Source organism: Diceros bicornis, chromosome 14, assembly GCF_020826845.1.
Source record: "Diceros bicornis minor isolate mBicDic1 chromosome 14, mDicBic1.mat.cur, whole genome shotgun sequence".
In the NCBI taxonomy this organism is placed as follows: Eukaryota; Metazoa; Chordata; class Mammalia; order Perissodactyla; family Rhinocerotidae; genus Diceros; species Diceros bicornis.
In genome coordinates this window covers 2865380-2884030 of record NC_080753.1, presented here as the reverse complement: position 1 = coordinate 2884030, position 18651 = coordinate 2865380, and the positions used below count along the sequence as shown (strand labels likewise).

The 18651-nt window shown below is 38.0% G+C and overlaps 1 protein-coding gene across 1 annotated transcript in view; it reads right to left on the bottom strand.

The window, feature by feature from the left end:
• Positions 1 to 18651, bottom strand: part of LMBRD1 (LMBR1 domain containing 1) — a 119390-nt gene that overhangs the window by 17096 nt on the left and 83643 nt on the right. The window contains exons 10-14 of the mRNA XM_058554074.1: positions 12979 to 13043; positions 12525 to 12627; positions 11614 to 11718; positions 9558 to 9707; positions 8116 to 8194 (exon numbers count right to left, since the gene is read on the bottom strand). Coding sequence (XP_058410057.1) covers positions 8116 to 8194; positions 9558 to 9707; positions 11614 to 11718; positions 12525 to 12627; positions 12979 to 13043 — 502 coding nt within the window. The remainder of the gene's footprint in view (positions 1 to 8115; positions 8195 to 9557; positions 9708 to 11613; positions 11719 to 12524; positions 12628 to 12978; positions 13044 to 18651) is intronic.

The following is an 18651-nucleotide window of genomic DNA, read 5'->3' as shown; positions in this document are numbered from 1 at the left end:
ACCTGCTCCAATTAGGTTTCTGCCTTCACCCAGTTAACCCCACCAGGAATCAGTTCTCAGTCCTTGTCTAACTTGATTTATCCTACGCCGCTGAACTTGACCAGAGCCCTGTGACCCCGGACAACATGATGTTAAGTAAATCCCTACCCTTTGTGTGCTGACTGCAAAGAACTCCCTTCCACACGACACAGCCAAGACGCACAGATGCCCCCTCGTTTACCGGTGACAAGGCCAGCACAGACCCTCCACATTCCCATTCTCTGCTTCAGGGAAGATTAGCTGAGCCATCTGTCCACACAGGTCAACCAGAACAAAAGGCTTGTTGATGTGACTTGACTAAACTTTACTTAAGTTTCTCTCCTTCCCCAGGCCTCTGAAGTGTGACCTACCCTCAGCCTGAGCCACCACACAGCCCTTTCTCAAGGACCCCTGTTGGCTGACCTCAGGAAAAAACATTCCCTGATCATCCCACTCCCTGCACCTGTTTCCTTCCAGCCTTGCTCACTCCTCCCTAGAAAAGCCCCTTTCTGTCAGATCTCTGAAACACTTGCAGATCTCATGGTCAGAGTTATTCCTCCTGTAATAAGCTGTTTGAGTCAAGTCTCTCCTTTTCATTTGACAAAGCCCAGCACCTGAAGTGGCTGACCACTCTCCCTGGCTTACTGGCAACTGCACTTACCTGACTCTCCTCCCATCTCTCTGGTTGTTCCTTCCTAGTTCTCCCGTGCTGGCTGCTCCTCTTCTAACTGCTTAACAGTGGACAGTCACAGAGCACAGTCCTTGCACCCCATCTCCATTTCAACTCATCCTTTGGTGGTCTCTCCTCCAGCCTCACCGCTTCACTTCCCACCTGGCACTGACTAATCCAGCATCAACTTCTCCAGAACTCCACATCCAACTCAACTTCAACTCAAGTCTCCACTTGGATGTTTAATGAATGACTCAACCGAAAATATTCAAAATGGAACTCGATGTTCTCTCTTAATGCATGAATTAGGGAAATAGATACATGGAATTAAGAATACCTTCACTCCACAAAAAAGACTCAAGAGGAATCAGCCAAATAGCAAGCTCCTGAATGCATTTTAGTAAAAGCCCATATTAAAAATTAGATTTATATACAACTTTCAGTAATACCTACATGCTTTTAGTTCCTGTGCCATTCAACACGTGGGATTTTTTTAGGCTATTTAGAAAGCATGGTAAAAATCTCAAACCAAAACCACAAGAAGATAAGGAATTTTCTCCATTGTTAAACCTTTTCACTTAATTCTCTACTATTTCAGCCCATACTACCCTATTAAAACTGCATTCTCAAAGGTTTAAGACTACTAGTTGCTGTATCTCTCTCTGAAGGAGTGCCACTATGGACCTCTGGATGCAACACTCCCCTGGATGCTACACTGCCCTAGTTGTGGTGCATCCTTCATTTCCTAGACTCTCATGTTTCCTCCAATAACCCAGGGTTAGCTCTCAGACCTCCAGTTTTCCTTTATACTATCTGTGACCTTTTTTCCCTCATGGCTTCTAATGACTATCTCCATTACATTAAAAAAGCAGCAATATCATTTTATTTTTAAAATTTAAAGGACAGGTGATGCAAACAAAACACAAAAATGTTAAATGTAGAACAAGAGACTGGGAATCCAGACATCTGCAGGCCAGTCCCAGGTCTCCTACTGTCTGTGCAACTTGAACTCCATCTCACGGGGCCGCATTCCTGCATCGGCAAAACTGGACTGAACCAGTGAAAGGGCTTCTCCAGTTTCTGGTCTTGTTTTTTCGCTTTCACACTCTAGTTTATATTTTTAAAATTATTTACAACTTCTGTGTCTCTTCATGGCCTTTATTTCCTCTCTACCTCGTACTGAAAATGAGGGGAAAATAGACTCTCTATCCATAATTGACATATCTTCGATAAATGTTTTCAGAAGGATAGGTACTTGAAGTTCTGTGAAAACAACCCAACCTGTTTGTTTGTTGGCAAAAGTGAAACAGCTTGAACAAGTTTTATTCATAGAGAATGTATTTCGGGTCATTTCTTGGTGGTGGGCTTGTTTACTCCAGAACTTAGTGTTTGACCACTTTCTAAAGTAAGATATCAAGACACATTTTACTTTATTAAATTTTTCTTTAACATTATCTTTAGTTATTTCAAATAATGCTCACCTTTCCCCCTTTTAACTCCTATATATAATTATAGCTCTGCTCAGTTTTTTGTAATTCACATAGTTTAGTTTAACACATCAGTTTCTATTTTAGCATCATCTGCTAACTTGAGTCATCTTAACCATTTGTCCTAGTAAAATTATATTCTAAAGCTAAAATCTAAAGCTATAGATCGCTTGACTATGTTTTTTCTTTTTTTGGTGAGGAAGACTGGCCCTGAGCTAACATCTGTTGACCCTGAGCTAACATGTGTTGCCAATCTTCCTCTTTTTGCTTCAGGAAGATTGTCCCTGAGCTAACATCTGTGCCAATCTTCCTCTATTTTCTATGTGGGACGCCGCCACAGCATGGCTTGATGGGCAGTGCGTAGGTCTGCGCCCGGGATGCAAACCTGCGAACCCCAGGCCACTGAAGAGCAGCATGAGAACTTAATCACTGTGCCACTGGGCCAGCCCCCCATCTGATTATTTTTAAGGCTATCTGTATATATTATGTTAACAAATATACTTAATCAGAATAACCCATAAAAATCAAGTTTGATTTACACAGATCATTCCATTTCCAGTTACTTTACTGTCCAAATAAGACAACACAAGTTTACCTCCAGAAAAGATAAAAGAATTAAATAGGACAGCAGAAATAACACTCAGGTTCATGGAATTTTAAAAGTGACCATTTGGAAACATTATCTTGCTTCATCCCTCACTGTATTCTCCAAATAGTCAATGCTCCTGCCACAATTTATTGTCACTATAATGTGCCAAATATATTTACATCTTCATGCCTTGTTAATGCAGGTTCCTTCTCTGCTTGGTTTTTTGTTTGTTCATTTAGATTTAACTTAACGCTGCTGGGCCCAGCTGAAATGCTATACTGCCCCCTGGGCAGAATAAATCATTATCCCCTTTTGCCTTCCCATAGCTTTTTGTTTATAATTTCAATATAGCTTGCCATTTACTTTTCCTTCCATTACAATTATTTAGTTTCATATCCAAATCCATTAGGCTGTATGTTTTTTGAAGGTAGGGACTGTATAGGTATTTTCTCTGACACTTTCTCTCCTTCCCCAAATCTAGCCCAGTACTCACAATGTCTACTGTGTTTGCCCATTAAGGGACACTGATCTTTCCTCTTCCTATTTTGACGCAAATATTTATGCATGTTTATGTTACTTTTAATAATTCTGTGTTTAACTATTTAATTCACATTAACACAGAAATTGTGTATTAATGTTTATTAGATTAAGTAGCAATTAAAGAATATAAAACGAGGAATGTAAAGGTCTTTTACACAATGGCATATAAAATTTAAAACCTGATTTCTAATTTGTCCAGTTGACTCACTTTGAACATATAAATTATGTGTTACTTGTCAGAAAAAATTAAGTAATATTGTCATTTTAAGAGAACTTATAAATCTGCTAAATCATTCTATTCTTTAAGAGATTATTTTAAACACAAAGAACCTAAACTATTTTTAGATGAATGATTCTCTTTTGAATCTTAAACACTGTAAACATTTAAAACCAGGACTTCAGTAATATTTTCTATATGTTTAATAAATGCCAGACCATCCCATATATGAACACATTACTTAAGAAAAAAAGTCCCTAAAATGTACTTAATAGTAATAAATCAATATATGTATTTTTAGAAATCATTGCTTTAATGTCTTTCCAGAGAGAGAGATTATCTTTTTTTCAGAAATAATTTTAAGTATAACACTATAAACTATAATTTTTGTTTCTAAATCTAAAATCATTCTCCAAAATTCTGTTATTTGCAGCAGACACATAACAAAGGGGCCATCAACTGCCTTATGGGGTATTTATCTTACAGCATCATCTACTCTAGTCAAATGTTCCCACCAAAATGTCACAAATAATAATGTTGATTTTTTTCTCTGATTGCTGAGATCTCCTAGCTCATATTTAAATGGAAACTGCCATACCAGGCCGTCACTACACATTCCACCCCACCCCACCCCGTATGTCAAATCTCATGCTCTAACCTGCTGCTTCATCTTTGTGCATCGTTATTTTTATTTAAAGTATTCTCTTAAAAAATCTATGCTGCCACCCCAAATTCAATGATTATATTTCTACCACCCTCTTCCAAGTACGCACAGGAAAATTTAACATTTAGAGATTAGCTAAAGAATAAAAAGAGGTTGGAAAAAATAAATCAAATCTGTAAACCTAAAGAGTAAGTTTTTGTACTGCAAAATAACACTTCAAAAGGTAAGTCAACTGAAATGTTTAATAAAAATATGCAACAGTTCAAACGGAGTGATTTTAACCACTGTATAGACTGAAAAAGAAAAATACTGAATGTGATGCATAAAAACATTATGGTCAAGCGTATCTACTTGACTAAAGCTCACTGATCTGTAACATACAAATTCACTCAGGTCAGCAATATAGGGGCATTTTAAAGCACCCTTACCAGTGCAACATAATTTGAAATCTTGATTTGTTTTTGTTTTTCTGCTAGTTTCAATATTACTATAAGAATTTAAGAAACAGTCTATTTTAGATCTTCAGGGTCGCTGCCCTCTTACTCAATAGTAATTTTTTACTCTATTTGCACTTAGCTAAAAAATGACAACTCAAAGCATTTCAACTATCAACGCTATTTGTGATGTGTGTACGTGTACATTTCAAAGTAAAAAATCTGGGATTAAAGTCATTACAAAAGTAGAATTGGAAAATCCAGTCATATTTATTTATACTAGAAACATTCTACTATTATTTCTTCAGGCAAAAAAAGGTATCCCTACCATATCTGTCTTCCCATCTCATCTCTCGATTTTACTCTTCTCTCCCAGCTTCAGTCTCTGATTTCCCTGTGCATCCCAGACTCCATGGTTGAGCGCGTGACTCTCTCACTCTCTTGGCCTTTGCTTCCGTCCTACTGCAATCCTTCAACCACCTTCCCCACACAACCTCAGCACTGACGGAGAATGATCACACTAGTTGTTTCACACAGATTTGCTCAGCAAAAATACCAACTGATAACTTCGTCTGTCCCCTGACACATTTATCTATCACTCACTTATCTTCGGTCAGATCCCTCTTCTATCCACCTTTGTGGGCTATCAAAAACGTCCACCACTGTCTTCAGTTTTGTGCCCCGCGGCCCACTCAGTTCTCAGCAGATGACCTGGACTTACTATACTTCACAGCAAATTAAGACAACCATAGAGAAACTGCAGCTTCCTGCCCACCCTGAGGAAGAAAGTACTCTCTGAGCCCACACTCTTGCTTCCTTCCCTGCAATCTTGAGAAAGAGGCACCCCTCATTCCATCTGAAGCATTCTGTCTTTGCTGTTCTTAACACCACCTCCTCCAGAACTGGATGATACTGGCCCATCAGTCATCCTTCCTGATATTTTTCTTCAACCTCTCCTGCTCCATTAGTTCCATCCTATCATCCCTCAAGTCTCTCCTATAAAACAAAACAAATTTCCTTGACCCCGCATGCTTCTCTAGTTTGCATCCAATCTTTCTCAATCTCTATTATGAATTTCTATGAAGACTAATGTAAACTCAGTCACTGCTCTATATTCCTTTTTATTCAAGGCAATTAGTGTTTTTTTCTTTTTTCAGTAAAGAAGATGGGCCCTGAGCTAACATCTATTGCCAATCTTCCTCTTTTTGCTGAGGAAGATCGGCTCTGAGCTAACACCTGTGCCCATCTTCCTCTATTTTGCACGTGGGATGCCGCCACAGCATGGCTTGATGAGCAGTGTGTAGGTCCGCACCGGGGATCTGAACCCGCAAACCCCGGGCCGCCGAGGCGGAGTGCACAAACTTAACCACTATACCACTGGGCCACCAGCCCCGACAGTTGGCTTTTATCTCCATCGTTAACATTATTCTCGCTTCTCTTCAGTCCTCTTCTGTGCCTGCTGTACCTGCTTGCCCTTACACAACGACATTCCTCGGGATCCGCTGTCCATGCTCTTCTCACTCTCTCCTCTCTGAGATCCTTACACATACATCCAACTGCCTAGGAAATCTCCATCTGAATGTCGCTGAGACATCTCAAGTCAACTCATTATTTCTCTAATCTTAATATGTATCTTTATGTCAGCTCAGTGATACCAAAATTTACCAAACTACTGAGTAACTAGAAGGCCATTCTAGAATCTTCTATCTCCCTCTCCACTGTTCTAGATCCAAGCAATAAGAAATTTTTTCAATGTGCCCCCTCAGTTTCTTTCTTCATTTCACACCCTCACAACCTCAGTTTAGTTCAGCTTCCCTTGACAACTCCTCCCAACTGATTTCTATGCTCTGGTCTCAATTTCTCAAATCCATTCTTTATATAACTGCTATAATTAAATTACTGAAAATAAATCAGAGCATTACTTCTACTTTCTTATTTAAAACTCTTCACTGGCTCTTTAGTCACTTTCCAAGACCTTCTAGATCTGACTCCTAATTCTGCAATCTCATTTCCTCCCTCTCGCCAGCCACCTACCCCCATAATTTAAAAAACAAAACAACAGCAATGTTTTAAATTCTCTTGCACACATACCATATAGTTTAAGATCATTTGTGCATTTTGTTCCTCTGCCTAGAACAGCCTTCTCTTGATGCACATACCAGATAAATTCGTCTTTAACCTTGAAACGCAGCTCTGGGATCCCTTTTCTGAAGTCTTTCTTTCTGACTACCCTCCACGATGACCTCCTCCAGGCAGAGTTAACTACCTCTTCCTCTGGGCTGTGCCTATTCCTCTTACTCTGTCACATTCTATAGTTGACCCTGCTAAAAAACTCACCATTTATCTTTTTCACAATGGTACCCATCAATGATTTATGAAGAAATATACGATATTTGACACATTACTTTACCCTGAAATAAAAGTATTTTGAAGGTAAGAGGAGAAAAAGTTTTGCAAGTTTTGAAAGAATGAATCTGGAATCCATAATCAGGAAAAAATACTATAATATTTAAAGGAAAAAAGCACCTTAACGTACAAGAAAATAGAAAAAAAAATGATTCTTTAAAAATAAACAAAGGTTAAGAGCACAGGAACACAGAGTTTTACTTGGCATAGTGCGTGGAACACAGCTGCACGTTCTCAGAAGCTAACGGCTATTGTCACTAGCATTATTGTCAACTGAAGCGACTGCACTTGCAGAGATGAAAGCTGCCCCAGGCCAGAGCTACTTCTGGGCTCAGTCCTAGGAACTGCAGGTTCCACCAAAGCTCGCTCGAGTTTTTCAAGCAAAACAAAGTCATGTAAGAGCGATGTCTTATTACACTAGTAAATGTGATAAATAATAACTACCTTTTGTTACTTCATACATAACTAACTTATAATGGTCCTTTCCCCAATGGAAATCATTATATCACCAAGAAATTCTATTAAAGACACTTACCGATTTCTTTTTGCTAGAAGTTCCTTTGTTGCCACATATTAAAACAAATGCATCAAATAATTAACACAATAAAATGCAAGGCGATTCTTTTTTTTTTCGTTAGTGCCCTCAAGTTGATTCCATTGCTTATTGAGCCTGTGCACAGCAGAGCAGAACCCTTCCTGGTCTTTCTGCGCCATCCTCTCACCTCCCAGCGCTCTATCAGACAGTGCTCCGCTGCTATTCATAGGCCTTTCATGGCCAACTTTTTCAGAAGTAGGTGGCCAGGTCCTTCTTCCTACTCTGTCTAGTCTGGAAGCTCCACTGAAACCTGTCCAGCATGGGTGGCCCTGCTGGTATGTGAAATCCCAGTGGCAGAGCTTTCAGCATCACAGCAACACACAGCCACCACACTGTGACAACTGACAGACAGGTGATGTGGTTCCCTGACTGGGAAACAAGCCTGAGGCCACGGCAGTGAGAGCAAAGAATCTTAACCACTAGACCGCCAGGGCTGGCTAATTCTTTTCTTATAGAGTTATAAATTCTAAGACAGTTGATAAGAGCTGCTTTTACCTTCAGGGGCATCTGCATCACATCTTTTTGGCACAGAAAGGGTTGAATTCCTGTTACGGCCACCATAAGTTATATTGCTCTGAAAGATAAAAATATAGCTAAAATGTAAATATTATATTAATAAATATATTTTGGTTCAAAAGTAATCACATTCTGAGCTTTATGTTCTGTTTTCTATTAAACTATATCTAGCTAATATTCTAAAAGGTAAATTTTATGCAAAATTGTAATTAGAAGAAAAAGATTTATGGTAAATTTAACATTGGGGGTTTTTTGCAACTATCTTTAGGTCCTGTGTTGAACAATAGAGCTTCTTCCCAGAGAAAGAGGCTATTTATTTTTCCACTGTGGAACAAGAAAAGAATTATCTTTCATCCATGCATAAGCATAATCTTACTTCATTCACTCCTAGAGGCATGTTTAATAAGCTGACCTAGTGAACCAGGTGCAGAGGACAAGGCACGAAGAGAATAAAAAGGTATAGAAGTGAGAAAAACGATTTGGGTGATCTTTCGGTACTGTGCTTCCCAAACTCGCTCCTTTGTGTGCCTCCATTATGATTTGTGCCTTATCTTTGTTGCACCCACATTAATGTTTTTCAATGAACTAATCTTCCAACACTTAGCAATACCATGGATGGTGTTGACTCAGGGTCTGATGTGCTCATTAGATTTTTTTGTTCCTAATTCCATGTTAAAGTGGAGAAAGATGGAGAAAATGCAGAATAAAAAGCAGTGACCTGGCAGACTAGATCACTCACGAAGACTCCACTGAAGCAGGGCTTGCAGGAGGCCCTGTAACTTGGATTACACTTGCATTGTTAGGAAGGAGAGCAAGACGTATTTTAGGAAAAGGAAACAAACTAAACAAAGGTTGAATCAGATAAGGTCAAAATATTTTAAATTGTCAAAAAATCCAAACTAGCTGTCCAATTACAACTAGGAACCAGAGCTGACTTTTGAAAGATCAACATCAAGAAACCTGTGTAAGAGATAAGAGGATACCCACCACGTTAAAAGGAAGCCCAGTTACCCACAAACTCAGTATTTATAAAGCCTCTCCTGTGGGATTAGTACTGAGGAACAGATACATTTTGCTCACCAAAACTTGTGGGTAGCCATATTGTTAAAATTACTTAAAATATTATTTTAGAGGAAATAGTATGAGTTTTAATAAAATGCTGAGATGAAGCTCAGCAGCTTAGCACCATGGGATCCATTTAAGGAACTATTATAACGAAATTCAGTGTATTATTTTAAAAAAGAGCTTGTATGAAACAAATATAAATATGCTAAAAAATGGAATGAAAAACCAGCACTAGCAATATTAAATTTAATCTGCTGAGCTAATATCTTATGCCAGCCTTCACAAATTAAAATTTGCTCTTAAATATCACTATCTTTAAAATATCAAAATAATGCAGTTTTAAATTTCGCACTTACCTCTATTAAGTAATTTTGGCTTCCGTACATGACATACTGGGGAGCAAGACTGTAAATCATATAGCTAGTGTGAAGGACAATCAGCAGAAGAATCATGCAGAGAAAGAGGAGTGCCTGGGGCCGGGTCCTACCTCTTCTGATTTTATACAACTGGAAAGAAAAAGATAGCGACAGTATCTCAGCAACGTGTTTGACATGTAAAGCACTCAAGTCCCGCTCCTGTGTTGGGGTAAGGAACACAGTGCAATAGACCATTTCTTTCTCTAAAACAAATACTAAGAATTCATAATCATTTCAAATAATTATAAGAATGATAAAGACAATTCTTTCCCTGCAAAGCTTTTAGGTTTAGATTTACGTTTATTTTAAAATCATGGCAAAGCATCTACATCCAAAGGATCCCATAAATGATCCATTAAAAACTCAGGACTTAGAGAACACATTAATATCTACGTGGCCTGTTTCCAGACAAATCTTCTGAACTTATTATATAATAGCATCTGTTAGAAGTTCACAGAGGCTGGCCCGGTGGCATAGTGGTTAAGTTCGTGAGCTCCGCTTTGGTGGCCCTGGGGTTCACAGGTTCGAATCCCAGGTGCAGACCAACGCACCACTCATCAAGTCATGTTGTGGTTGTGGTGGCGTCCCACATGCAAAATAGAGCAAGATGGGCACAGGTGTTAGCTCAGAGCCAATCTTCCTCACCAAAAGAAATAAAGAAAAAAAGAAGTTCATAGAGCTAATTGTGAACTACCTCTAATTCTATCTAAAGATTAGAAGAATTAGTTTAAACTATAAGTATCAGTAATATATTTGTGGTTTTATATAATATTACTGCACAAGAACAGACATGTCATGTTTATAAATATTCACGACATCCTCATACATACTCTGCTATCTAGTGATGATCTGACAACAGATATGTTCATATTTAACGGAGGGAAACTAAAATATACGGTAACAAATACAAGGAACTGGGTGACTTGGCTCCATTTCAATGCCAGAGCATACTTTTATTTCAGCAGCTAAGATCTCACCTCCCTGTTTTATTACTAGATTGTAGTACAATACAGAATAACAGAACTCCAATTCTGGATGGGATGACAATATGATCACCTAAAAATTTACATTTCCCAGCCTCCCTTACACCTAGTAGTGGCTAGTAGTGATAAAATATTAAACATCAAAAGGAAAGCAGAAGTCTGCTGGGGATTTCTGGGCAAGTCTTGCTTTACTGCTACAGGTGTCACCCCTTCCTCCTATCTACCTTTACTTCTGGAATACAGACAGGATAAATGGAGCTGCAGCAGCCATATTACAATCATGAGGGAGAAGCCAAGAAGATTACAAAGATATCAGACTTGACATTTTTGAGCTACTGAAGCAATGCTAGATTTTTTTTATTTTCCATAGCAAGAAGTCTTTCATTAGTTCAAGCCACTATTTAATTGGATTTTGTTTTACTCACAGCTGGAAACAGCTTCTACCTGACATAGCTTCATTTTAGAATTCTTATCTCAAAATGAATATAAGAAGAAAATAGCCCTTTCTCCAAGCATATAGTACTCTTTAACTCGTAGTAGGAAGGACCATCTTTTGAGCTACAGTGTGTTCATTTGTGCTTCAATGTGTTTCCATGCAGCCAAACACTAAGGAAAATAATGTAACTTGTAGACCAGGGTTTCTCAACCGTGGCACTGTTGACATTTGAGCTGGATAAGTCATTACTGCAGGAGGATGTACACTGCAGGATGTTCAGTAGAACCCCCGGCCTCTACCCCCAGGTGCCAGTCACAGCCCCTAGCTGTAAGAACTGGAAATGTCTTCTTCCGACTGCCTAATGCATCCAGGCGGTAAAATCACCCTGTGTAAGAACCACCGCTCCAGACAAAATGCACGTTTATGTTAACATGAAGCGAAAAAGCTACTATTTCCATGACTTTTAGTATCAAGATATTTACAACTTCTATATTACATATCTAAGATAATCTGTAGTAATGGAGATTATGCACAAAATGATGAAGAAAATAAAAATAATATTGTAATATATACTCACTCTAATCCAAAAGAACCATATGCCAATATTTCGAATCCCCGCCATTGAAGTAAAAATAAAGTACATAATAATAATTGTTATAAGAATATAATCAAGAGGAAAAACCTGAAAAAAACATAAAATTAAATTTAATACACAAATACACAGTAAGGACTCTAGAAGTCATATAAAATTAACCGAAACTTCATTATCTACATTTGGCAAATGTTTAAAATATTAATCCTCGTTTAGATCAGGCTACTATGATAACACAACAAAAAAAGAATCCTCCAAAAAACAATTAAAAAACAATTACCAAATTGCTTAGTACCATTATCCTAAGAAAGATCCTATAACAAATTAAACTAAAAATTACATTTATATATGGAATAAAAGACTTCATTAAAAATTAAAAACAGGGGGCTGGCCCGGCGGCACAACCGTTAAGAGCTCGCGCTCTGCTTCAGCAGCCCCGGGGTTCACAGGTTCGGATCCCGGGCATGGACCAACACACCGCTCATCAAGCCATGCTGTGGCGGCATCCCATATAAAGCAGAGGAAGGTGGGCACGGATGTTAGCCCAGGGCCAATCTTCCTCAGCAAAAAAAGGGGAGGACTGGCATTGGATGCTGGCTCAGGGCTGATCTTCCTCACAAAAAAAAAAAAAAAATTTAAAACAGGCATTGCTTGGAAAAGTTCACCTGTGTAATGTATCCCAAATCAAACTACGTATGACATAAGAGTTTAGCAATATACCAATAATGATAATCCTTAAAGCGACATACCAATGTAGGAGTTATATATAAATAAAAAGCCAGATAAGCAGAGGACACAAGCATATATTACCAAGTATTAATAGGTTTGTCAACATAATAATTTGACAAAGTGGGAGAATGTTTGCTAGAATATAAAATGACTGATTTTTTACTCACTGTTTGCAGTAAAGGCAAAAGCATATTCAGTGGATTACTCAGGTTAGCTCCAAAAATTATGAAACCAGAATCTATTCCAGTTGAATGGAGAGCTTTATCCAAACTAAAAAAAAAATTATAAAGAGTGAATTTATATATTATATGACAATATTTTCAGTTAATTTATAACTTAAGCATGCAAATTCAATTGAGTCAGAGAAAATCACGGATAACAAATTAAAAGATATTTGATATCTTTTAAATATCTTACAGATATTGTTCAATTGATATAGAATAAAAGAAATACTATCTATTATTGGATCTTTTTAGTCATTCTTTGAGTTAATGCTGTAGAACACTTCAAGTAAAATAGCTACTTAAGATGAACAGGCTCGCTAATGGAATTCAGCATGGAAAATGTATAACATCACAGGATTTGTATAAGTGCTTTAGAAAATGTGTGTACTGTACTTACTTTGACAGGAAGAGAGAAATTACAAACAGCAATGCAACTAAGATGAAAAATATTCCCCAAATGATCTAAAAGCAAAAAAATGTATTAAAATATAGTTCTAAAAGTTTATATTAAAAGCACAAAACCATTATTCTCAATATGAGTTGCTAGCATATGACAGTGATCTAACTAAAATGATCCAAGGTACATTTTAATTTAGTATATAATCCTAGGCATCTGTCATCTAAATTTTCATTATGAGACTATTTGAGAAAACAAACAAAAGAGACAAAGCATTTAAAAGCTTTCTTTAGTAAGTAAGCTAGACTCTTTACTAGGTCAAATAGAAGATTTATATTCAGTTACACTCAAATATAAACTTCAAAGTTAACTGAAAAGTACATCAAGACTAACACATAAAAAACAAAACCGAGAAACTCATCAGGTTATATTAACCTGTTGTAAAAACAGGGAACCTGGAACATTCCCCCACAGAAGTAATGACAGAATGGTATATATCATTGTATCACAGCTCAGAGACGTCTGTGTAACTGACAATACTCTTGAACGAGAGCATCAGCAGCACTGAAGGACTGGCACGTGAAACAGCACTTCTGTGGAGAAGAGTGTCAAGCACGGTAACTGGCGGAACACGCTGCCTTCTACTGTATAAACTTGATATTACAGATGGTAGAAAACAAGCAAAAAAATGATTGGAACTGGGTCTCTAAGGAACAAAATTTCAGAATAAGAAAGGGTGAAGTCTATGTTCGTAAGAACCTAGGCTTATGAACCTAGGCTCCTTTTTCCCTGGCGTCTCCCCTGACTTCCAGGGACAGCGAGGCTAGAGAGTCCACACAGCCAGAGCAAAGAGAAGACGCTACCATCAAGCACAGTTCAGTGTCTTTGGCTTCTCCTTCGACTGGAAGTGACAGAAACACACGGGCAAAATGCTGGGTGTTAGGGAGATTTTTCATCTTATTTCACGTGACTGCTGAAGTATATTTTAGAATTCTGACAGGATAAAAGAAGTACAATAACAACACTTCGCCCTACCCCAGCATATACAGGTGAATTTTGGAATAAATTTTAGGCCTGTGGTCTAGAGAGCTCTTCAGCTCTGAGGGAGTGCCTTTGGACCCACTGGGAAGGAGAAGTTGGCAAGAGACAATCAAAATGGCCGTAGTCATCACTTGAAATTGCAAAGACCACATGTATCCAACTTTACACACTGGTAATTCCCACAAGAATTCACTTATGAGAAAAAGGTTTCATTGCTAAAGAAGTTTGAAGTGACTCCTTTACGTAACAAAAGTTCGTTAGCAGAGGGAATAAAGGAGCTTACACAGTCTTTTTCTACTAGATTTGAGCACCTATATTTGATGCCTAAGCGAACAATATCCTTATACTGAGGATCCACAGGTGAGACATATTACTTGCTAAGAGCCTGTCAGTAAGAACCAGCTTATAGCATGAGGCAGTACAATTGTCAGAGGCCAGCCAGTAGTACAGCAACAGGACACAGAAACAGCAGTAGAAGTTAAGCTTCCCTTCCCTTGATCACCATTTTGGGGAAGCAAAAAGAAAAGAAAAAAAATCCTTAACTATTTTCCCAATCTGTTGGGATAAACGACCCAGAGTTAGACTGTTTAATCACAGCAACATAATAAAATACAGCATAAATGTTAAAAAGATAAATGTTTTCTAAAGACCAAGAAAACTGTATATATTTAAATACAAGAACTTAAATTAGAACTTTCAAAACCAAAATCAGCAAAGACCATCATGGGTTGACCTAAATGCTATATACAGTTGTCCCTTAGTATCCACGAGGGCTTGGTTCCAGGACCCCTCATGGATACCAAAATCCGTAGATGCTCAAGTCCCTTATGTAAAATGGTGCAGCATCTGCATATCATGGAGCCCACACACACCCTCCCGTATACTTTAAATCATCTCTACATTACTTATAATACCTAATATAATGTAAGTGCTATGTAAATAGTTGTCATACTGTACTGTTTAGGGAATAATGACAAGAAAAGAAGTGTTGGGGGTCCATGTTTTCAAACTTTTTGAGGAGCTTGTTGAGGTCTGCAAAAGCTTCTGCTAAACCCTTCACCGTGAATTTTCTTGGAGTTGTTCTTCTTTTCCTTCTCCTGTAGTTTCCTCTTCTCTTGCCTCTTCTTCAGCTATGCATTCCTCCTCCAGTTCCAATAACTCCTCATTAGTTAGCTCCTCAGGAACCACCTCTAAGAGCTCCTCGATGTCACCCTCATCCAAACCCAGGTTAAAGTTGTTTGTCATCTCAACCACAGCCTTGTTGATTTTTGCAACCTCCTCATCCTTGGCAAATCCTCTGAAGTCATGGATGAACCTCTTGAGTGTCTTCTTCCAGATGCCATTCACACACTTCATTGACATCACCCCAAGCCTAAGCAAGGTTCTTATGCAGTCATAGATGTTGTAATCCTTCCAGAACTGCATCAGTGTCTTCTCAGCGTCTTCCTCAGTTATAGCAACAGCCTGGGCAAAGGTCCTCCTCAAGTAGTTGGTCTTAAAAGCTGCTATAACTCCTTGATCAATTGGCTGAATCAAAGAGGCGGTGTTTGGAGGGATGTTTTGATATTGGGATGAAGATCACCAATAAAAGGAGGATGTCTGGGAGCATTATCAACAATAAGCAAAATCTTGAAAGGTATGTTATTTTCCAAACAGTCCTTTATTCTGCAAGCCAAGCAATTCAGGAGGCATCTTAGAAGAGGAGCTGGGTCACCCCTGACTTCTTATTGCTCCTGTAGACACTGGCAGTGTGTCCTTATTAAATATGCTTCAAGGCCCTGGGGTTCTCACTGTGCCAGATCACAAAGGGTTTCAATTTGTAGACTGCAACACTGCCCCCAAACAAGACTGTTATCCTGTCCTTAAAAGCCTTGAAACCTTGGCTCCTTATGGATGAAAGTCCTCTCAGACATCCGTTCCCAGAACAGGAGGTTTCATTCATATTGAATATTTGCTCTGGCAAGTAATTTTCCTCCACAATCAGCTTATCTAGAGCTTCCAAAAATTTTTCAGCTACTTTCATATTAGCACTCAACAGACTCATCACTCACTTTCACATTATGTAATGAACAACAATTCTTGAATCATTTAAACCACGCAGAGCTAGCAGTAAATTCAGCTGGGTCCAGACTTTTCTTTCAATGTTGCAAACAAACTTTTTGCTTGGGCTGTGATCATCATGGTGCTGAGAGGGATACGCTTCTGTGTCTGGTCTTCTATTCAGGTCATTAGAAGTTTCTCTATGTCTGATATAGGCCCTTCTCGAATTTTTGTTAGCCTCATTGCCTTCAATGAAGTAGATCCTTTAATAGCTTCTGTCACTTTGTTCTTGTTCTTCAAGATTGTAGCTATGGTGGAATGGGACATGCCTAACCATCACTGATTTTCCACCTCATAGTCCTTAATCCCTTTTAATTTCATTTCCAAGACACTTGATGTGGCCTCCTACTGGCAACATTAGCAGTAGATGTTGTATGCTTAGGGGCCATGATGAACAAAACAACATGAGATTAAATCAAGCACAAGAGAAAACGATGCAATCAAGACACACAGTAAACACAAGATGTACGAAGCTGCTGCTGGCATAACGCGGCACACTGTTTTACAGTAAACTTTTGTTCATAAGTAGAGAGAGTACATTTTAAAATAATGACAGATGTAATCTATACAGAAATCAAAATATAATGATGTACACTTGAAATTTACATAATGTTATAAACCAATGTTACTGCAATAAAATGATAAAAAGAATAGTATCATAAATACATAAACAAGTAAACAGTGGTTTATTATCAAGTGTTATGTACTGTATGTATGTGCTATACTTGTATATGACTGGCAGTGCAGTAGGTTTGTTTACACCAGCATCACCACAAACATGTGAGTAATGCGTTGTGCTATGACATCACAATGGCTACGACATCATGGGGTAAAGAGAACTTTTCAGTTCCATTTAATCTTATGGGACCACCATTGTATATGCAGTCTGTCAATGACTGAAATGTTGTTATGCGGCACATGACCATAAATCAACTGAGATGACGAAGTCTGAGAAACAGAAAGAAAAAATAATGAAGAAAAGTGAACAGAGAAGCCGAAACATGTGGGATACCACCAAGCATAACAAAACACAAGCATAATGGGAATCCCAGAAAGCAAGCAGGGCAGAAAGAATATTTGAAGAAATAATGGCCAAAACCTTTCCAAATTTGATGAAAAACAACCTACATATCCAAGAAATTCACACTTTAAAAGTGTGAATTTAATGGTATGTGAATTAGATATCAATTAAAAAAAATTAGTTAAATAGGTCCACTTATCCACAATTCTGAAATCTAAAGCGTTCTAGAACTTGAATTTTTTTCTAACTCAATTGTTGATAAAACCTGGCTTAAACTAATATGGGGCTTTTTATAGTCTTTATTTAACCACTTTCTGTTAATATTCATATATTGACTGCAGAATTATTAATGTGCTTGAAAGATGGAAAGAGAGATGATGCTCTGGATCCTATAGGAGATGTTATTAAATATAATAAACACATCTATTCTAAAAAATGAAAAATTCTGAATTTTGCAGTATTTGACCCAAGGATTTTCACTGAGGATTTCTGGAGCTTTACTATACTGAACACAATCTGTTAAATGCATGTGTATATAAAACCAGAGAGAAAGGAACCAGTTTGGTTGGAAATTAATAATTCAGGTTAGAAAGAATATAGAAAAACATACATATGGAATAGCCTAGCTTGACTAAAACAATGGCGATTCAAGGGAGACAGAAAATGTGAGAAGTTGGGGACAGACCTCAATACGGGAAAAAGTCCATTACCAAATGGAGGTACAGAGAAGAACATCTTTAAAAACAACTAACATTTAAAATTAAGAACAAAGCTTGGCTAAAAATTTTAAAAAGTTAAATAAGTCTCATGGGGACCAGCCCGGTGGTGTAGTGGTTAAGTTTGCACACTTCCCTTTGGCAGCCAGGGGTTCGCGGATTCGGATCCTGGGTGCAGACCTACACACTGCTCAACAAGCCATGCCATGGCAACAGCCCACATACAAAATAGAAGACGACTGGCACAGACATTAGCTCAGGGACAATCTTCCTCAAGCAAAAAGAGGAAGATTGGCAACAGATGTTAGCTCAGAGCAAATCTTCCTTCCCCTGACAAAAAAGCAAAAGTTAAATAAGTCTCAATACTAACCCCTAAGTCCCCAGTTCCAGTCCTCAGTGGTAACTACCATTGAGAGTTTCTTATGAATCCTCTCCAAAATGGTGTATGCTGCTGTGTGTGCATGTATACACCATATTAGTAAAAGAATATCCACCATATATAATATCTACAACCTGAACATTAAAACACAACACATCTGAACAATATTTTAAACATTTGTTGAAGAAATGATTTCATCTTATAGAAATACACAGAGCTTCCATTCATTTTAATGGCTGCAGAGCACAATACTTCCTAGTATGGAAGTAACAATTCATGAAGCCAGTCTCCTACTGATGGACACTGGTTGTTTTCACTATGTGTTTATTAGAAACAATGGTGCAACAAAGAAAAAAATGTTCTTAAAAATTTAATAGACTTCATTTTTTAGAACATTTTTAAATTTACAGAAAAAC